This window comes from Octodon degus, unplaced genomic scaffold (assembly GCF_000260255.1).
Source record: "Octodon degus isolate 3935 unplaced genomic scaffold, OctDeg1.0 scaffold00010, whole genome shotgun sequence".
In the NCBI taxonomy this organism is placed as follows: Eukaryota; Metazoa; Chordata; class Mammalia; order Rodentia; family Octodontidae; genus Octodon; species Octodon degus.
In genome coordinates, this window is record NW_004524586.1 from 23,845,911 (window position 1) to 23,868,451 (window position 22,541).

At 42.9% G+C, this 22,541-nt stretch overlaps 1 protein-coding gene across 1 annotated transcript in view; it reads right to left on the bottom strand.

The window, feature by feature from the left end:
- The window catches only part of Plpp4 (phospholipid phosphatase 4), a 149,029-nt gene that overhangs the window by 77,647 nt on the left and 48,841 nt on the right, over positions 1-22,541 (bottom strand). Inside the window, exons 2-5 of the mRNA XM_004625615.2 lie at positions 21,906-22,014; positions 11,883-11,973; positions 6,910-6,973; positions 5,110-5,234 (exon numbers count right to left, since the gene is read on the bottom strand). Coding sequence (XP_004625672.1) covers positions 5,110-5,234; positions 6,910-6,973; positions 11,883-11,973; positions 21,906-22,014 — 389 coding nt within the window. The remainder of the gene's footprint in view (positions 1-5,109; positions 5,235-6,909; positions 6,974-11,882; positions 11,974-21,905; positions 22,015-22,541) is intronic.

Below are 22,541 nucleotides of genomic sequence, written 5' to 3' on the forward strand. Positions count from 1 at the left end.
GGATTTCAGGCTCAAGGCTGAAGCATCAGCTTTTGCATGAATTACCAACATAGCAGACTGCCCTACAGGTTTCAGATATGCCAGCTCCCACAACATCATGAGCCAGTTCCTCACAGTAAGTCTCTTGATTGATGGAGGGTTAGATACCAAGAAATAAATACACACTAGGGCTGGCTAAATAGCTCAGTGGATTAAAGCACTTGCAAGCAGGTGCGGGGACCTGGGGTTCAATCCCTGGGCCTACCATGCCAGCCCCACCCCTGGGGCATGATGAGATGGCAATTGGGCATGGTGGTGCATGCCTGTAATCCCAGCTCTTGGGAGGCCATAAACAGGTGGATCACTACGAGTCCAATCTAATAGTGAGACCCTGAATACCTTGTACACCCTTCCCTAAAATACAGAAAAGGAAAAAATAATTGAAGAAATATACACTGCTAATTCAGGAGAGCCCTGATTTACACAAATAGGAACCAAGATTCTGTCTGGCAGCACCTGAACTCAATACCACTAGGTGAAGATGGAAAGCAGATAGAGGGCAGCTACTGGCTTGCAGCACAGCAAACAGATCAGTCTTTATGTCTGTAGAGGTTAGTGTTAATGAGGAGCAATCCTGCACTCAGCAGGGCCCTAGAAAAGCCTTGGAGGCTGAGGCATGGGGTAGGTGGGAGGCAGCGGTGAGGTATGAGGATAGAAACTGGGGAGGAGAAGATCCCTATAAAGAGAAACTGGATTCTCCAGGTGCTCATTTTATCCAGCAAAGCCTGGAAGCTGTTCCCTGTGACTTAGAGGTTCAATCATCTCTGTCTTTGGGCTTGGAAAAAAAAGAAGTAACAGGTATAACTGTCTAACTGGACTGAAAGCAAGAAGATGAAATGACAGTCTGGAGCGAGACCAGGAGAACACAGGCCTCTTCACAGGTCCTACCTAGCATGCCAGGCACATGCACAACAACAAGACGCAAGAAGCTCCACTAATCAACTCCACCCAATTAGCTGCAGGGTGAGGATACTGAGCCCAGAACACCAGATATTTAAGGAAAGCCAGGTATAAAAACACACAAAGACTAATGGGGTCAGGCAAAACCAGCAAACAAAAAGAGCAAGACTTTAAACACATAACTCCTGTGTAGTCTTTAGTGGACATCTATGGAGAAAGCGCTTCTTTATTCCTGCCAGCCGTCCCACTAGAGCATGGTTATCTAGTGCTCGGTGGTTGTCTTCAGTCTCAAAAAAGATGCGGGACATGATAGTCCTTTGTTCCCTTCCCACGTGGCTAGACTAGGACCTACTAAACAGTAAGAGCTCCAGGAGAAACTACTGAATCTCTATTGGCCAGACATACCTTTTAGACCTTCTCTGTTATTTAAATAATGACTCCCACAAGCCACACTGCCCCTTTCTGTGCTGTAGAGGCTCTGTTTAAAAATAAAAGAACCACATACCCAATGTATCAAGTTAGTTTCATTTAGGTAATGCACTTTCATTCTGCTAGTTTGCAGTGTGGTAGATGGCAGGATTGGTGAACTTATTCTGTGAAAGCCTAAACAATAACCATTCTCCATTTTTAAAAATGAATTTAGGGCAGGGCTTACAGGTTCTACAGGATCTCACTTCATAGATGAGATTCATAGTGATTCTCCTGTTTTCAGCCTCCTGAGTGCTGGGATTACAGGCGTGCACCACTATGCCCAGTCTCAATCGCTGTCTCAGCATGCCCTGGGGTTGGGGCTGGCACAGCAAGCTGAGGATCAAACTCTGGCCACTGTGCTCTGCCTAAGTAGGTGCTTTAGTCTGCTGAGCTATCTGGCTGACCCTGTTTTCCATTTTGTGAGTCATGTGTCTCCCTTGCAACTACTCAATACTATAAAGTGAAAGCAACCATAGACAATATGTAAACAAACAAGCATCTCTGAGACCCAGTAAAGCTAAATTTATAGAAACACACAGCTGCTGGATGGGGTCCTCACACTGTCACATGATGACACCCAGACAGCCTGCTGTTTTCTTCATTTCCAATACTTTCCCAACAACTTGACATGGCATCAATTTGTTTTCTTCCTTAAATCTACCTTCTTCCTCGAAGCTGAATCAATATCCAGTCAGAAGTTGAGGTTATATGATGAGAGACAATCCCTTTTGCAGAATAGCCCTCCACTCAGGCCCTGGGGGAGGATGCACTGCCTATCCCCTCTGTAAATTTTAGGTATCTCCCAGTATGGGAGGAAACCACTTGCTCTTTGAAAGTGACCTCTGGCCTTCTAATGAAGGAGGTTTCTACTGACTCACAGAGCAAGTTTCAAAAGTGCCACCGTGTGGATGTGCTATTTGTGGAGAAGTGGTCTCCTAAGTTCTTCAGGCTACAATGGTTTGTCTGCTTATGACAGAATAAAGTCCTTTATGTCCAAAAGAAATCAATAGTTACTCTTAAAGTTCCAAGGAAACCAACTGGTCTACCGAATAGTATGCAGATATGGACTATCTTGCAGGATCCAATTGTCCATGAACAGAGAGAAACAACCCACATCTCCCTAGTCTGGGAGATAAATCCCTTAGTACAGGACATCTCTGCCAGTCACTCAAATGCAGCCTAGAAAATTGATTTTTTTTTCTTAAGAAAGACAGAGTATTTGTAACAAAATAAGTGTCCACCAAGGTCATGCCCTCTGAGGAGCAACAAGTGTAGAAATCACAAAGCTTCCTTTAAGCTACAATAAGACATCCACAAAACACAACTTATGGTTTTCTCATTGGACACAGCAGTTCACTTTCAGCCAATCACTGCCCTGTTATAAACAGGAGAAGAGACTCAATGAAATATCACCTTCAATGACTAGAGGCTGGGCAAGATTCTGTATGTACCAAATAGTAAAAATCCATGATGTTTTAAGTAGCATCTGAAGCAAAAGACAGCAATCTGCCCAGCACAGATCAACATCAGCCACACATTTGGCAGGGCAGTCCACAGTTATCCCTGTGATAAAAGGTTTTTTGATGGTTGGAAGAGAAAGCGTGCATCAAAACCAAACATTTTTGTCATGGCTGGCCACTAATCTCTGAGATCCAGCTATCTTTCTGCATGAGGTATTCATAGGAGAGCTATTTCCTGCCCCAGTTCAAATTCAACCACAGGCAATAAACTGATCAGTCCTCAGTTAACCATTTAGAAAGCCAGGATTAAGGTTTTTCTTGTCATAGGAAAGGGCTTTGATTTCTTAGTGCTTTTAATTTTTGAAGCCGCTTAAAATTCAGCCTCGAGTCTTTAGGAGGAGAAAATACCCCTAAAACACAACTCAGAACAATAACAAAAATGAAAGACTTGAGAGAACAGATGAGGCTGAACTCAGGTGAGGAGCTTCCCAGGTTCTCCCAAACAGTTGCATCTTAGGAATCCCTGAATAAACACACAATGAGTCAATACTACACCTCCAGCTGGTAAGGCACCTACCAAGTCTCCTAAACAGATACTTAAGCTGTGATTTCACAAAGAAAAGAAAATGAATTTGGAAGGAAGCAATTCCAGGCAGATGTTTAACCCTAAGTGATAAGAATGACTCTAGAAGAAAGCCAAGTCCCACACATCATCCTGCACCCCACCACAGGGATCTCAGTGGATATGTTAAAGCAGTGTATTCACAGTGACATGTTTTCTTTCAGTCTATTTCATGACCCTAACGTCAAATCCTTTCTATCCTTTTGGTCTCTCTGAATCTCCACATTTATTTCCTAGGGCTGCTGCTGAAAGGAAAATTGACACAAAGTAGGTGGTTTAAAGCAACAAGTAGCATTTGTTCACAGTTCTGGAGACCAGGATGTTTAAAACCAGGGTGTCACCCAGGCCATGGTCCCTCTAAACACTCTGAGGAAGAGTAAGAGCTGTTCCTGCCTTTTCCAGTTCTGTTGGCTAAGGGCGCCACCTGCTCACGGCCACACCACCACCTGCCCATGTCTTCATTCACCTTTCTCCCAGCATCTCTGTCTCTCTCTGACAAGGGCAGCGGTCATCAGGTTAAGGGCCACCCCATGTGCCACATGACCTCAATATCCTTATTTTTGTTTGCAGAGACTCTCTTACTTTCCGTTTTCTTTCTTTTCTTTTTTCTTTTCTTGTCTTCCATGTAAATTGGTGATTTTGTTTGTTGTGGTACCAAAGATTGAACACAATGCCATTGTACTATAAGGTTCATCTCTGGTCCTTTTTAAATCAATCGATCAATCAATCAAGCAAACAATCAACCAATCTCTCTCTCTCTCTCTCTCTCTCTCTCTCTCTCTCTCTCTCTCTCTCTCTTTCTCTCTCTCTGTCTCTTTCTCTCCCCAAGATTGGGTCTCATTAGATACTAATTTGCTCAAACTTTCAATTATCTTTGTTAAGCCTCACAGATAAAGCAGTGTTTTATTTTTTTAAAAAGTAAAAATGTACATAGTGAAATGATTATTATAGTTAAATAAGCTGACATACCTACTTCAGTCATCATGTACTTGGGGGTGGCTATGAAAACAGTTGGGTGCTACCTGTGAGTTCCCCAAGGCATGAGCTGCATCTGATTTACCTTTATGACCCTAATGCCTGGCATTGTGCCTGACATGTGAGCCATTTAATAAATATTGATAAACCAAATGCAGACGTAAGTCAGGATATTCTGGAAATGTCACGTCTAGCAGTAAATAATAATGGTGATAGTTACTCTTAGAAATTATGATTCTAAGTGTTCTATGTGGGCTAAATTTATCATCTGGGTTAAATAAGAACATTTACCTATACAGTGACCATGGAAGGAAGTTGAGAAATATTAGTGAACATTACAACTTATTGCAACCCTCACTCCAAGCTGTAATGGAGATTTTCTTACATATTCTTATTCCCAATTCACACAGCAGAAACTGAGGCTTTGAAAGGGTGCATCACAGAGCTAATCCTGAGCATCATCTGAAGCTTATTAAGTTCTCTTTGAACACTTGTTTCTGAGCCAGCCACCACTCCAGTGAAGAAAAACAAACCGTGTTTGGCATTCATGTACCAGTGCTTTTCTATCCATCTCAACCTCTCTCAAGAGTGATAGGGAAATGTGAACAGGGGAACTAAAGAGGGTCCCAACCATGAACTTACAGGAGGAATGTATGCTGGGGAAGCTTTTGCGGCCCTCGGACACCAGGTCTGGGTCACCTGTGCAGTGCATTTCCGAGTTCATCACTCCATCTGGAAAGCAGCGGTAAAAGAAATCGGGGCGAGGTCTACAAAAGACACCATGGACATTTTCAATATAAAATGCTGCCATCACAACAAGCTCCAACCCAGCTCCTCCTCCCATGGCCCCAATCCTTCCTCAAGCCAACTCTATGATTTCCACTGAGCTCCCCACAGAACACTCAAGACATACTGGCTGGGGAAGCTCAGATTTTGGGGTCAGAAAGAGCTCAATTTGAATTTTTATTCACCACTTACTAATTCTGTGACTCAACCAAAGTCACTGAGCCTCTCCCAATCTCAGTTTCCACCTCTGGAAAAGGCAAAGATCAGTCAATATCTATGCACAGGTGAAGTCTTGAATATTAAGTGACATGGTAGAGGAGGGACCTGAACCCAATGTAAATGTAGTAAAAGGAACTTCCTGCCATGAGCCATTGCAACACCAATCCAGAGACTGTGACTGCTTGTAGGATCTGAGATGCCAAGTATTTATGTCTCTATGTCCTTCATTTTTGTGGTCAATAGCAGGTCTCAAGTAACCTCTCTGAGAGGACTTAAAATCTCAACTACCTGATACATGAAACTCAACAACTGAGGATGGCTATACAGCCTAGGGCATGAGAGAGGCCTTTAGAGGAAGAGGGGCCCTGATCCTGAAGCTGAGGCTTTGCAATAACCCCAGCTAATATTCACAAGTACTTGCTAGGCTCTACACACAGTGAGAGGCATTGTCAGTTCATCATACCTTGTGACTCATGAGAATTCTGAGTCTTACCCCAGAAATTTCTTCATTTTGCCGGTACAAAACTGAAGGCTTAGGAAGATAAAACTTGCCCAAGGTTACAAAGAACCTGAAAGCTCTGAACCCCATCAATTGTATCTTACACCTAAACACTTCACCCCATTCTCATACAGGGATACATGATGATTCAGCACTTTGCAGTAACACAACTAACATTGTCTGAGTACGTACCACGAGGGAGGCTCTGCTAATGCTGCATATGTAGCAGTCCTTTGGGGTGCATATTGGGTTACAGTTCCCATGCATGTCCATCTTCCCCACACCCAGCTCTATACATCGTTCACTCTTTCAGTGTTGTCCCAGCACCCTCCCTCAGGCTGATGATCAGTTAGCACTGTAGTTGCAAGAGGGGACTCTCACCTGTCATTTGCATCAATAACTATTCAGGGTTCAAACTGAATCTAAATTTAGGCCTTAAGACTTCTAATCTCTACAGAGACAAATTCTCTACTAGTAGCGACAGAAAAAGAAAAAAAATAAATTGACAAAATTTATTTCTTACGAGTTATGAGAAAAAATGTACCGTAAACCAAATCTCAAATGCTAATCCATATGTCTCATTCAAAAATGAACCAGAAATAAACAAACTTATCTCCTTATTAGAAGCAAAGCAGACCAGCGAGTGAGTAGCTGGTGTAGTCCTGATGTAGCAATGAGTAACCCCGGAAATGCCATGGCAAGCACTGGCCCAGAAAAATGTACAAATAGTAGACACTTTCTTACTATTGATCTTCTACTTTCTAAAACAGCTCCTAGCTCTGAAGAAAGAAAAGACCTGTGATGAAGACAAAACTCTAGATGGAAATAATTTAAAGACAGACTGAAAGGGCTCAAGTTTGTCCTATCAAATGTCCTCAAACAATATTTCCTATATAGATGACCATGATTGTCACCATTTGTTTCTTTTTTGAACTTACCTTCCCACTATTAACTTAATAGTGTTTGTGCAGACTCCATTCAAGGCAAGAGCCAAGGATACAGCTACAAAACAAAACCAAAAGAAAAATAACCAGCTGGCTCTCAAATTAAAATCATCACCATCACCATCACCACCATCACCATCATCACCATCACCATCACCGCCATCACCATCACCACCATCACCACCATCACCATCACCATCATCACCGTCACCATCACCATCACCACCATCACCATCACCGTCACCATCACCATCATCACCATTACCATTGGCATCAGTACCATCATCACCATAATCACTATCATCATTATCATTGCTTCACTGTAATACTTTTAAATGTATTACCATAGAGAGATGAGCCACTACTATAAAAACAGAGTAAAACTTTGCTGCTAGAGAAAAAATATAATCAGAGCAGGGCTTAAAAGAATGATTCATAAAATTCCAGGGCTGCATGACAAGAAATTTCTTTCCCTTCCTTGACAGAAATTTTCATCATCAAAAAAGAGCCCATCTGTCACTTTCTGGCCTGATATGAACAGATTTAACACTGCAGCATATAGAATTTTTTTTTTACTGGTAGCAAGAAACAACTATTTTTATTTCCTCCTGACAACTTTCTAGATAAAACTCTAATCAGAGCAGCTGCTGGAGTCCTACTGTGAAGTAGGACAACTCTGCCAGGCCACTATCTCATTGTTGACCCATCACCTTCTGACAGATGTCCATTTGTTATCAACAAATCACTGTTTTTGAAGAGGGGAGAACTCCATATGCCTCCTTGGGTTTTGAGGAGGTTTACCAAGGTGGTGCTTTTTGTCATTTAAAATAGCAAGTACTTTCAGAGTATGTTATTTAAAAACACACAGCACAGAGCCCTTCTCCAAGCCACTTGGATAGACTTGGCCAGATGACTCCAGATCCTCTAAATGGTGCAGGTGACAGAAAACACCAAGCTTTCCCTAGAAAAACTTTGCACCCCTCTCTTGTGACTTATCAAGAGTACACAACAGCACAGTCCACACCAGCAATGTGATGAGGGTCAAACGCCTTACATAAGCAATAAAAACTTTTTCATGCCCTGTTCTACTGCTTTGTTGAATAATATAGCATCCTAGCCACCATTTCCCCTTGGCAAATGTTAACTACTCAATACTCACTGAGATTTATGAAAGAAAAGAGCAGTGGTGGGGCATTTTCAGGAAGGAGCTGCCTGGAGCAATTCATGGCCATCAAGGGAGACAAATGTGTTACTCTATCAAGAAAAAAGTACTGTGGAATGGCCTACACAGCCAAGAAGGATATCTACTCCTGAAATTGGGACAAAACTACCTACTTTAACAAGCAGGTAAAATAAGAGGGACACAAGGGGAGGGACATGTTTTCAAAGAAAATAAAAAATCTAAGCGGGACCATTTTGTATCTGTATATGCAACATAGTTAGGATAGATATACAGCTACTTTCTCTTAATTCAATGAGAAGAAAGATTTGTACTAATAGTGTTTGGACAGGATATTGTGTCTGCATCATGTACTATGGATAACCACTATGAAGACAACAATATGCAATGTATTAATTATTGAAACTGTCCTGTTAATTGGTTTTGAAACTGTCTCATTGCTATGTTTCTTAGTAAAATTAATAAAAAATAATAATCTAAGTGGTGTGAGGAACAACAAGCCATATCCAAGAGGGGTGGTAAAGGAAGGTCAGGCCATAGTTGGAAAGCAGGGCATGAGTCAGCACCAACACAGGAATGCATAGAGCATGCAATCAGGGTGTGTAAGTTGGCACCAAATGTTGGGGACTAAGGAAGATCTACTTGTGCTCCACACATATAAACCCTTTCTTCCTAAAGCACAAGCTTCCCTCACTTTCACACATGAAAGTGGAGAGCTGTGAGATCACAAGGAAATGATTGTGGTTTTGTACCTCTTGGGGCTCACCTGGATGGCATGTAGCTGTGTTTTCCCAGTGGGATTGGGTCCATTCTTACCCTGATTAGAGTATGGTCTTTGCACAGACAAACTCTATCAGAACAAGCATTAGTAGCAGATCCACTGTGTCTCTATACATCTTGGTGGACTTTATACACAGCTCCATCGACCCAGAGCATTATATACTCTCCTAACCTTTGAGTCTGGGGGGCTATGTTAACACAGAGCAGCTTTTCAAAAAAATTTGAAGGAGTTCAGCTAGAAAATTTGTGGATGTGATTTAACCAACTCTCTGATTCAAATGCCCTAAAGGGAAGCAGAAGGATGGGAAACTGGAGTGATGATACTAAGTGTAGAAGTCATCTTACACTCTGGAAGTGCACTGAGTTGATTAATAGTTTCTCCTGAACAGCAAAACCCCCAGGGTACCAACAAGGGACCCCTCATATCAGAGAACAGGCTGTGGTCAGATCACACTATTAATGTCCTGAATAAGAAGGGAAATTAATGGTTCCAATCAGGACTGCTTTTCTGTTAACAGTAACCTAGTGGGTTTGCCTCATAGGCCGTTTTTACTGCATTTCGCAATACTGTTTGAAAGAGGAACCAGAAAGATAAACTAGACTGTTCTGATAAAGACATTCAAAGCAATAATTCCTACAAATTGACTTGCAAGGGACTCGTACTCATTAGAAACATTCCATAGGACTAGAGAGCCTTTCTTGCTACTTTTGCTATGGGAAATTCAGCACCACAGGACTCCCACAAGGTTCACTTTATACAGTCCTGGGTATTCTGTGGCATGGATTGCTGAAAACCCCATGCTAAGTGGGGCAAACCTCACTCTCCACATCCAGCTCAAATGCATGCATGTGACTGCTGAGCATATACAGATAAGGGGAGTAACCAGGGCCTATGTTTGGAAGTATATTACCTAAGTAAATAAGGGACCCAAGAACCAAGCACCTCATACTGTGATAATGCTGAATTCCAGATATTAGCAAACACCTAGTTTTCTGTCCTTAGTATTTAAAGACCATTTCTCCAATCCCTACTTCCAAGCCTTCCTGAAAGCAGTGACTGTTTTAAAACCCTGTGCACAATGGGCTCTTCATCATTTGTACAAGGCAGGCTCTCATTTATTTAGGCAAAGAGAACATTCAATAATTCCACCTTCTTGGCTAACATGTAGGAGGCAGAGTACGGTGTTCAATTTTGAAATGTCACCCTAAGGGAGATTTAGCTGAGAATGAAAATGTCTAGAAAAGGTAACTGTGAGCTACTTACTGCCATCACAATAGCCCAACTCCAAATCCAGCAGTAAATTTTAAAAACAACCACAAAAGACAGTTCTTATCCACTGTTATTTATCTCAGGACTTTGTGCCAAGGGAACAGCAAGATCAAGAGTACAGCATGGGATTTCCAGGCCAATTGGAAGGGCGCCAAAATGATGCTTGGGGACCACAGTGTTATTCATCCAAGCACTGCTGGGCCATTTGAGCCATATGTGGGAATGCACCTGTGCCTTTTATGAAAAAAGAATGACCCTTCTGCTACCTTAGCTAAAGAGATCAAGATCATGTGAACAAACCCTCAACCTACCCATCCTGAGAGAGGGCAACCCCAGTCTGGCCAGAGACTCATGACTTGGTGTTCTGACTATGAAATGAGTTGAGTCAAAGTCTATATAGGGAGTCCACACCAAGAAATTGGTGAACAGAAGTGGTGGACACTGAAGCTGCACGAGGAAACAGACATGGCACAGAAGCCAGCCCAAGCTTCATACAAATCAAAGTTACAGGGCAGCAGAGATGAAGCAAGTGCACGCAGAGTGAGGCTGGGATTGGGAGGGGAAGAGGCATATTTCAGGCAGAAGTGATCATGAGCTGAAGTCATTTGTCTTGATAGCCCAGGCCTCCAACTTAGTCACCACAAGGCTACATACTTTCTTTTCCCCTCTTCTATTTCTGTGAGGTTATTTTAGCCTTGCAATTAAATTATTTGTTTGAGCTAAATTGAGAGGAATACTGTTAGCCTGTTCTTTTAATCTAGACCGGATCTAAATCCTGGTTGTGTAAAAAAAAAAAAGTCTGTATTGTTGAATGCAGAGTTCCTGACTGCTCTGTATACCTTAGGTTGAAACTTAATCCCCACCAGCTTACCCAGAAATTGAATGCCCATATTTCAGCATAACTAAAAAGCACTCCCATTAGTGTGGAACCTCCTTTCTCTAGACTTACTACTTTACTGGATAGTAAGTCCATACAACACACAAAACACAAATTTGGGGTATTTGAGTATCTTTTATGTGACAAAACAAAAAAATCAATTAAATTCAAATTTCTTTAGGATCAAAAAGTTGAAAGTTTGGCTATATAGTCGTTTATTTATTAGTTATGAAATAGGCTAAATAGCGTTGGCTATCTCTTGAACTTACCGTTTTCTCAGCACTTGATGGACAGAAAAATGTCACTGTTGCCACATCCAGATATGATTCAGTTTGGGGAGAATTTATAACAATAGTACTATGATCAGTGGCAAAGGCTGGTGCATTCTTCACGTAATGGCCACTGTTTACCTCCCAAAATGTTCTCAAACTGAAAACAAGTTAGGAAATTGTTTCTAACTTAGTTTAAACCTGTTTCTATCCATTTTGTCTCCCTCACATATTGATCTCTGAAATGCCTAGAGTATGATCTTACTGTGAGATCAGACAGTCAAAGGTGAACATTTCAGATTTGCTTAGTGTAAGTGGACTGCCACCGCACTTCGAGCAGCCAATGTCTGACGTGGACCACGCATGAGAGTCAGCACCAAGGACAGCGCCACGGCTATCCTCTGAAAACCCCTTTCTTGTAAACTGTACATTGACTCTTCTTTGGCCTTAGAGTTAATCCTGTTTTGCTTTCTCTTGAGCTTAATTTGACCAAAGGGAAAGTCAAATTGGGTGTAACTGCAATTTTTAAAAATGTGATGATCTAATTAAGTTCAGCCCCATTCCCTGAAGTAGGAACCGAGAATACTCTACCTAAGAAGGCTTCCTTAATCTCGGTCTTGTCTGTTCGCCGGATAATTTTCACCACGCAAATAACAGCCAAGGGTGTGAGGAAAGAAATTGCCTGGAAAACATAACAAATAATTCCTTGTGAGAATATCAATTTTATTTCAGAGGAACTGATTGATAATTACTCCCAGTTAGCTTCATTTCAACCCACTAGTTGAACAATCCTACTGACCTCTTGGCCTCAGACAAAGAAGTATGATTTATATCTACACTTAGAGAACACACAGACTTAAAAAACCAAAGATTAGATTGTAGGTTATAGTTGATTTGTAATTGCTGGGAACTATCTTTAAAGTGGTAGCTTTTTAAACAGAAAATAGTCTGTAATTACAATGATTCCTGGCTGCCAGGAACTCCCCCGTGTTCTCCTCTGTTAAAGGACATGAAAACTACTGGGTCCTTGTCCCCATGTCTCTGGCAACACAAGAGTGTGGCACTTGCTTGTAGCTAATTCATGCCCTTTGGGTGTTCTTTTGTTGAATATCCATGTCTTCTGCAGATCAGAGATTAGGTCTCCTACATACAGTCCCTCCTCTTTCCTTCCTCCATTCCCCTTTCTCCACAATGATATTTAGCACCTACTTAAGGGATTAAGCTGGCAGGATCCAGGTGCAACCAGCACTCATTGCAAAGCCTCACATGAAGCAGTGTCTGTGCAAGGTACTGTGCAGTTCGGAAGCCTCTTAAGCACTCATGATGGCACTGTGCTGTCGGCTCTGGGTTCAAGGGCTAAATGATGTGCCTGGGGACAAGCAGCTGGTGAGCAGCAAGGCCAGATGTGGAGGCCAGGTTTTCTGCCCTCCCCATATGGAGTCTTTAATCCAGATTTCCATAATCACTAAGTTGTTTTTAAGCATTCTGGAAGCCAGGAAGAATATATTTATGTTCCTTATGATGATAAATCCTCAGGGTAACAATATCAGGAGAGATAAATATTCCAGATATCCACAAATGTCTAGCAGTCAGCAGGGGAGGGGTGAGAGTGCTGAGCAATGGTGTTCACTCTTTGGAAAGCTTCACCTGCATTCTAATGAGATATCACTTTTTGGAGAGGTTCTTCCAGATGAGACAGTCACGGCTGAAAGCAGAATTCATCCAAATGAACATGATTTTTCAAAACAATGAAACAGTGTTTTGCAGACTTAACTACAACCTGACTGCAAGAGCTCAAATGTTGCAGGGATTCCTCTTTGCTACCCATCTTTAGAGACAATATATGAAACACCCTAAGCCCCTTCATCTTACTTGCACCCCTGTCCCTGTAACCACAAATAGCAGTAATTGGCTTGAAGATCTTCCTTATCAGCTATGACTCTAAGTGACCCAAGCTGTTTAATGGTTGAGTAAGCATTGTCACCATGAAAGGTATGCAAAGGTATATAGCACATGTGCTGAAGGCAAATACATGGTAAGAGATTCAGAGCTACAGCAGAAATAATAGAGAGTTTCCCCAAGGCTGCATGGAAGGCAGTGCTCATGTGAGAATCAGTGGTTCCCTGAAGCTACAGAAGTGCCCACAAGTTCTGGGATAGTTCATACTGAACAACTGCAGAGCTAACATGACCTCCTTAAACACATGCCCAGTGTGGGGGTTGCGTGTGAGGGAGAGGTGCTGTAGCTCAAGCCTGGGGTCTTATGCAAGACTGCATTTTTTAATAAACACCTTAGTTAGCCCTCATGCTAGTGTCTGTGAGGCAGTGGGATGGAAGAGCAATGGAGCACAGACTCCTCATAATCAAGGTTCCAACCAAGGTTGAAGAAGCTCTTCTGTTACCAAATCCAAATGCTAAACCTACCAGGCTAGATTTCTGTTTCTTAGCGCTTTAAGTGCCACTGACAGATGGGGCCACATCTTCTGAAACAGGAGAAAGCAGCTCACCAAATAGTGAGCGATCCCCACCCCCACCCTGCCACAACACCAAGGCAAGCCTCACAGAGGAAAACAGCAGAGTGGACGAAGAAGCTACAAGATAATGCTGGCTGGCAGACACAGATTTATTCCTAATGAAGTGAAACCTCTGCTCTAGAAAGGCAGCCAGAAGAAATCCGATAGCAAGACAAACCCCCTCAATAAGAGAGGGGCCACCATATGAGAGACAGGGGTGTGTGCAGCTGGATGAGGGAGTTGGGGAAGCCATCAGAGCCTCTCAGTGACTCCCAGCTGGGGAAAGGGCTTGATGGCTGGGGAATCTTTGACACCATTCCCTGCCTCAACTCGCTTGTTCAGATCGGATGCTCACCTCACTTTCCCACAGGGACTGGACTTAACCAACCATACAACTTGCCCAAGGAGATGCCTTTTAGTACATTTTCTAGAACTACTATCCCACTGCTTCCCAAGCCAGTCCTAAGCACCCAGGCTCTCCAAAGTTCCCTACCTGAAGATCTCCCAGGGGGCTGCAAGGGGATGCAGCCTTCTGACTGCGTGTCAAACTCCACCCCAGGGTGCTGCAAGAGGAGCTCGTGTGTGTGGCTGTATGAAGCATCTCTCGCCTCATCTAATGCTAGCAACGCTTGGGCCCCACCTAACCTTTTCTTCCTAGGAACTCATCTGCCATATCCCTGGGTAGTATAGAACCAAAATTAAGACAGTTATATTTACATGGATCACTTGCTCCACTTTTGACAAGTACTTTTAAACTAGGATTTGAAACTAAGATTGAGCCCCAGAAGCCAGTATGTTAGGTGAACAGCTCCCTCCTGCAGCACAAGCAGCTTGGAATTGAGTGAAAGCAGAACAGAGAAAACCAGCTCCAGTCAGACCCTCAGGCACCCTGAGGAGAATCCCAGGTCTTCATTTCTTCTGACTTCTCTAACCAGGAGGCCACTTGAAGCTGCTGTCCTGTTGCCCAAGCCTAGGGAGTAAAGGGAACACAGAGATGGGGAAAGATCATGTCTACCATCCTACAGGGTGGGAACAGGGAAAAAATGGTGAGGCAAGGGGGCCAGCCAGATAGCTCAGCAGATTAATGTGCCTGCTTAGGCAGACACAGGGACCAGGGTTCGATACCTAGGGAACAACACCTGGGGCACGCTGAAATGACAACTGAGCCTGGGTATGGTGGTGTGCACCTGTAATCCCAGTGATTGGGAGGCTGAAGATAGGAGAATCACTACAAGTCCAATCTGGAGTGAGACCGTGTAGACTCTGTACTAAATACATTTTTTTAAATGGTGAGGCAAAATTCCTGCCCAGGACCGTTTTTCCTTCTGTAGTGTTTCTGCAGCTAGAAAACTGAAATTCCTAGGATGAGCCCAGAGTAGGTGACAATGAATGGTTAGTGCTAATGAAATGAATCCAGAGAGAACAATGAACTCAGCCAAACACTGCTTCGGAAGACAGGGCATATCCTGTGCCCCCTGTGGGCCTTGGTTTTTCTCATTGGTCACCAGCTGTTGAAGAGGCATTACTAAGTTAGAATAACAGATGTTAATAAGGCCATAAAAGGCCAGAGTCTATTCTAGGTATTCCAGGCAAATTAACTCAGACAATCCTCGCAATAATGCTATGAAGTAGAAAGGCAGTGCTCACTTCTGGAGTCAGTGGTTCCAGTGTGCCTGGGGAAGTTCCCACAAAATAGGAATCCACAGAACACAGGGGAGGCAACTTGCTGAAAGTGCTAGCATCAGGATTTGAACTCAGGCTTTTTAAAGCAAGTTCTGCATCTTTAAGCACAATGTTATAGTACTTCTCACCTTAGAAAGAAATCATTCAATAAAACTAAGGAAATGCCTTTTGTCCTGATAGGACAAGAAGGGTAAGGGGGCTTGTTTCCAGGACATGGATATGAAACAGAAGTGTCAGTGACAGCTGGTACAGACTAAGCACTCTAAATGTCAGGGGCCTCCCTCATGTGTGTCTAATCTTATAATTTCTCTGTTGGGGAAATACCCTCACTGTATAGATAAAAAGTCCAAAGTTCACAAAGGTAACAAAATGCACACAACTAGTGAAACCAGGACCCCTGACACCAGGCTCGCGTTCTTCAACCTCAGTGATTAATGGTTTCATTTCACAGATGGGGAAATTGAGGCTATACCAAATAGCAATTTATGAGATATTAACTGTCCTATGCAGCATCCACTCAAAGAGATGCTACATATAAGCCATTAAGTAGTATCCAGTAATCGATGGTTTTGTATGATGTTTGTACTACAGGATGGGAATGAAGTTCTGTACAAGAAAATATATTGGCTAGATTAAAGGAGAGCTGGGTTTAAGCCCCTGCCATGATACTTGCACGTTGTGTCCTTAAACAACTTACTTAACCTCCTCACTTTTCTTTCTCCACTTAGCTATAAAATGGGTATGATAATAACATCCATAGCAAAATATTGTCCCTAGGATTTCATTCACTAATAGCTGCCAAATGCTTATACATTCCCCACATGAAGTAAAGGGTCTAAGGTCTGTTATTCCATGCGATTCTCTGCATACCCAGGAGGCACATGGTGTGAAAGTCCACCCACACAGATAAGGAAGGTGAGGAAGAGTAGCTGATTTCAGTAAGTGGAGAAGCTGGGGAGCCCACCCTAGCCCAATAGAGAGCAGGCATCCTGCAAAAGCTGGTGATTGGCTACTGTTTTGTTTTTGTCTCCAAAAGAGTGTTGACAAGTGACCCAAACTCAACCAAAAAAAAAAAAAAAAAAAAAAAAAAAGAGCAAGGATCCTGTTCTCAGACATATAAGATAAAAGCATATCCAGCTCTGGCCCACCTGGGCCCAGACATCTGAGTAATGAATGGGTGTCTTCCAGCTCAGGAAGGACATGGGGACAGGAAAGAGCATGATTCCCTGGGAACTTGGCTCAGTCCCAAAAGACCAATATCCCCAACCAGAAACTATATAATAAGCACCCGCAGCCTTCAGCCTCTGCTCCTCCCAGAAACTGGGTCAGCCCTGGGGCCGATGAAAGGCGCCATGCTTTCCAGATGCTGTGGGAAGTGACAGAACTTGGAGCAGCCTGTCTGATGGGGGAAGAGCATGAGGATGTCAAGAAACGAAGAAAGCCAGTGGAATCCCCACGTCAGGACGTGAGCCACAGAAGAGTCTGTCACTCAAGCGCATTCACATCAGAGAGAACAATGGGCCCAACGTGCCTTAACTTCTGGCAACTGACAGAAAGGTGTGCTGCAAAGTGATTATGAAGACAACTTTAGGACATGCCTCACTTAGAAAAGGCTGTGCTGTGGGTAAACAATTATGTCCTAACACAAAGAGCGGAGCTGTCAAAGACTTTTTAGAGGAGCCTACCCATTAAACTGTCCATCATAGGCCAGCTTTGTCTCTTTTCCTTCCAGCCTTTCTCCCAAAAAATATTTTTTTCTGTCTCCCTTAGAAACATCCTACTCCAAAATGAGGGAAACCCTGCTATCAAATTAATAGTCTCAGTAAGATTCTAAGAGGGTAAATCCACCAGGTTGTGGCTGGCACATAAAGAGACCAGGATAAAGTGCAGGTCTTGGGTGGATTTTTTTTAAAAGCCAAGGAAAGACACCTGTGGATGCCTATCACTGTTTAAATCCCTTACTTGAAACTCACCTGTTGTTTAAAGGTTGTCCAATAATGCCAAACCACCCAACTTGCCTTTATGTTGGGTCCTACTAAGTTAGAAGGCATAACTCTTCAGGGTCTTCTCCCTGCCTCCTTTGCCTCTTCACCCTGCAAATGATCCCAACTCCTGTTCCCCTTGCCCTGCCATTCTCCCATCTCTCCACACCTGCTCCTCTGTGACTGCTTTGTTACTTTCTTCCTCTCTGTTGCATCCCAGCCCCAAGCAGATATCACAGCAGAATGTCTCTAGGTGATGGCCTGTACTCTGCTAGCCAGTAGATCTTGGCCCAGTCACTGACCACTATGGATAACACCTTGGACAAGATGTTTTTGTTCTGAAACTATGGCATCAATAAAAGTGCTGCCCTCAGTAGATTCTGAGAGGAATCAACTGAAATGCTGCTGGTAGAGTGATGAGCACAGTCCCTGTCTTCAAGGAATGCTGGCTGCTGCAGTGGAAGCTCAAGATGATGATGATGGTGATGAACCTTCCTAGGGTAGGGCAAGGTGACTTCTGGACTGGGAAAAGACAGGCTTTATTACAAATTGCTAGGGAAACCTACTAAAAGCAGCTTCTGCCTCTACATGTAGATTCTACAGTTAGAGCAATTAGAGAGAGAAAGGAGGGAAGCTAGGGAGGAGAGGCCCCAGGTAACACAATTGCCATAATGATTTATCAAGAAGGCTTAACAGAACTGGAGAAAGCCAAATGCAGAGACCAGGGAAGCCAGTCTCTCACCCACTTGATAAAGGAGATAAAGCACAGCCACCTAAAGACTCTTATTTAGTATATAAAACACACACACACACACACACACACACACACACACAGAGAGAGACACAGACACACATACACATGTATCCATGGTTTCTTTCTTTTTTTTTTTTTTTAATATATTTGGTACAAGGTCTCACTATGCAGCTCAGCTTCATAGTGATCCTCCTGTCTTAGCCTCCCAGTGGGGGGATTACAGGTGTGCTCTACCACACCTGATCTCAGTGGCTGCCTCAGCATGCCCAAGGGTAGGGCTGGCGTGTCATGTCATGCTGGGGATTGAACCCTGGTTCCTGTGCTTGCATAACCATGGATTCACTTTAAAATTACTATATTATCATACCAGATACACACATGTCCCCTTTACTCAATCATTAAATCTAACTACCTTCCTATAAATCTCCCTATACTTATCCATCACAAAAGGACAAGAAGAAATCATACAGCCAGAAAGAAAGGCTGATGTGCCCAGGTTAGGATCAAAGACAGCCAGAGAGCCAATCAGATGGTTGTAATTTCTGGGAGTGGTACATGGGGGATGGAAAGATCTCTAGTTCTAAATAAAAGAGCTGGGAACAAGAACTCAGTGGTATTCACTTCCGACGCATCCCTTACCCAGGGTATCTGTCCACCTTCTTCTTTTCTATCTTTTTCTACATAAATCATCTTCTTTTATTTTAAACCATGGCTCTTCAATTCATTACTGAAGCTGAGAGTTTTCATCCAGGCCATTGTGTGTTCCACAGAGGAGTCGCGTGTGCACAGCTGCCAAAGCACTAGAAGCACACCTAAGCCTCCCCTTTAGCCTCCTCCAGGTTCTTTTCTCTATTAGAGTTCCCTCTCCCAAGCCCCTGAAGGGTTCCTGAGGATATTTCACATACTTGATTTGACTTCCCACCCCCTGTGGCCCCTAGGGTTTCTCAACCACTGCAGACTCCATGGAAGCCCATATATACAGATGGCCAGCCACAACAAAAAATAACAGAGAGCAGTAAAACTCAACAAATAATACCAACTGAACTGTCCCATACTAGCAAGTAGATGTATAGCACGTTCTTTTTATTTTATTTTATTTTTTTTGTGGAACCAGGGATTGAACTCAGGCTTTTGCACTTGCCAGGCAAGTGCTTATTCTACTGAGCCATCTCCCCAGCCCCTCAACATGGTCTGATAACCTTACCCACCCAGCAAGGAGCCATGACTATTGAATAAGAGAGCAGCCTCTGTTAACATTTTCTAGAAATATCTGTGGTTGGCTGCTAGGAAATACCAAGGGAAAGGCAAGTCCAGCCTCAGTGTATCTGAAAAGAATTCCTAAGTCTGTCCCATGTCCCTCTGCTCAACACTGAGTCATCAAGGGAAACCCGCTTTTGCAAGAAACAGCCCCAAGCACATCCAACCTCGTGTTCACAGATGTGCCACTTGACCTGAGCATGCCATAGACAAAGAAAATGCAAATTAAGGAACTTCCTGGTGATGTCATTAATACGTGCTCTCCACTTATCTCATGCTGTTAACCATTATTTTGTTCATTTTCTTACTATATGTGACCAAATGGCTTCTCTAACACCCACCCACACCCATCCACCCACCCATCCACCCGCGCACACACCCACCCATACAGATCCATGACCATACAGGCTATTATTCAGCAGAGAAACATCTAGATCAATATCATCTCGTTAAAAAGCTCACCTTTAGATGGAAACACGCTAACTAAAGAGGTCCAAGATTTTCTTTATGTATTAAATAATGAAATTTGAGCTTTCAAAAGAAAGCAAGGTTTTTTAAATATCAGTGAAAATATATGCTCCTTTAAACATTCTTCTACAAACATTCAAAGGTTTTAAAAGTTCAAAAGCTGACAAATGATATCTTATATTAAACTCTTAATAAAATTCCAGGGGAAAAAATCTAATTTATAGGACGACAAAGTATTTTTCATTTTTGTGTTGCAGGTATTATAAATGTATCTATTGCTTTCTTTGTTTTATTAAGGAATTTCCCTAAAGCTCATGACCCAATGCATGAAATTCATCAATGGTTATGGACGAAATAAAAGGTTTAGCTTATTTCATCAGAGATTAGAGTATGAATCAGTCCATATGGCTGAATACCCTTCTATTCTCTGAGAACCACAGCACTATAACTTCTTTGGTACCTAAACCCTACTGCTGCCAACATGCAAATTTCTGTCCTCTTTGTGTCTGTAGCCAGAATATTTGTGACATTTGCATCTATCTTCAAAACAATACACTGTCAATAAATCTAGGACACAACCACAAATTCCTCACAGTGCCTGTGTGAATGTGGATCTCCAAATCATGTTTTATAGCATATGAAATAAAAAATCTTAAGACCAATGAGTGACAAATGGAAGATTCTCCTTATTAAAGCCATAAACTCATTAGACACACACTGATTCCTTCATTTCTGGGATTTATAGAAGATTTGAGCAGAAATGAAAACATGTCTTATTGTAATACTTGTGTTAGTTATGGTCTACTCCCAACAGCACTAGTTTTTCAATTTCCCAGAGATTCACAAAAATCTGTTTTATTTTCCAGCAGAAAAGTAATTATGAAAACGCATTGTAACAATACTTTAATGTGCATGTGGTATTACAGGCACTTTGGAGCACTTGCGACAGTCTTTCTAATCATCATTAGTTAACAAAATTTCCTTCATAAAATCAGTGATTTCTTCCAAATGCAGAAGCGGCCCTCAAGTGTTCCATGAGGGTTCTGGAAGAGCCACCTCAGTTCCCAGGGACACAGACACACCGGCAGGTCAACATGAATAACCTTCAAGCCTCTAGGCTGCCCATCTAATTATGAAAGTTTACTGTTGCCATCCCATAACAAGGGAGAGATTCAATATTCCCTCTTCTATGGGAAGGTTTGGTGGCAGCTCTCCAGGGGTTCATTAGCACAGGCAGGGAGTCCTAGAGGCTCTCCTCCTAGCCTGCAGGACAGCCTTGTGGCAGAAAACCAAGCCCCAGAGCTGGCTCACCAACAGTGAGACTTTAGGCAAGCTTCTTTTATCTCTGGGATGTACTTGTGCATCTGTAGCATGTGGACAATGAGGTGAACCTTCATGAGGCTCTCAGCAAAGCGCCTGCCATATAGAAAGTGAAGAGGACAGGACTGTAATTACCATGCAGCAGAAAAGGTAAAATACACCTACCACATAGCTGGATGCTTGTAAATTTACTATAGAAGAGAGGGACACATGACAATATGCAAGGGTTAAGGCACAGGGAAGTCATGTGCAGTCAACAACTGACCAGTTAAAACCAGGAAAGTGGTTAAGAGAGATCTATTGTACCTGATGCTGACAAAATCAAAGCTTACCCTGAAAGAAGAGGGGACAGGAAGTTCTCCTCATTTGGCTTCCTTTACTGTCCATATTTTGAAATAGCTCAGCATAACCCATGTAAAACTCTGCACTTTCCAAAGCATTAGGCAATTATGACTTCTCACATGAACAGGGAATACCTACATAATCTCAATCTGAGTTTTGATTCGATAGGTTGATCTTTTTCTCTTCATTCTGAGCCACTCGCTCTCTTTAGTGGAGACTAGAAAAGCTAAGATGAAAGCCCCTTTGGTTCATATTTGGGAAAGTGGTCAAGTTGGCCATGAAATGATGGTACTTACAAACATGAGGCGGGTGGGTATGTTGTCTGATTGCACCAAAGGATTTTTATAGAGCCAGATTTCTTCCGGCTGGATGACTCTCTGGAATGGATCCAAAAACTCTGTAAAACTGAAACGAAACAAAGAAAAGTGGGTGAAAGATGAGCATTCCCTGCCTGCTCTAGGCCTTCCAGGGCAGGACCCAGTTTTCTAGAAAGACAGAAATGAGCAGCCCCTGTGGATGGGTCTCAGCCAGTTCCTATAGCAGAAACACAAAGAATCACTGAGCCCTTTATAGGATCTGCTGTTGCCACTCTCCAGAAGAACCAATGAAATGCATTTTTTAAAAATGGCTTTGAGATCATCTCATAAATGCTCTAAGAACCTAGGGCTCCGAAGTAAGCTTGAAGCTGGACTGCATGCAGCACAGTAGCCCCGCAGGAGCAAGGCCAGGCCATAGCGCATTGTCTGGGACTGGGAAAACTTGAGGTTGAATAAAAGGGAGAGAGCCTCCTGTTCCACAAGGAGAGGAACTGTCCAATATGTGCCCCGTTATTCAGATGGTGCAGGGTTGCCACCACCACCTCCACTAGTGGGCAGAGTGAGGATAAAAGCTGCCAGGATTCAATGGAAGGCTAGGACTTGATAGAGAAGAGA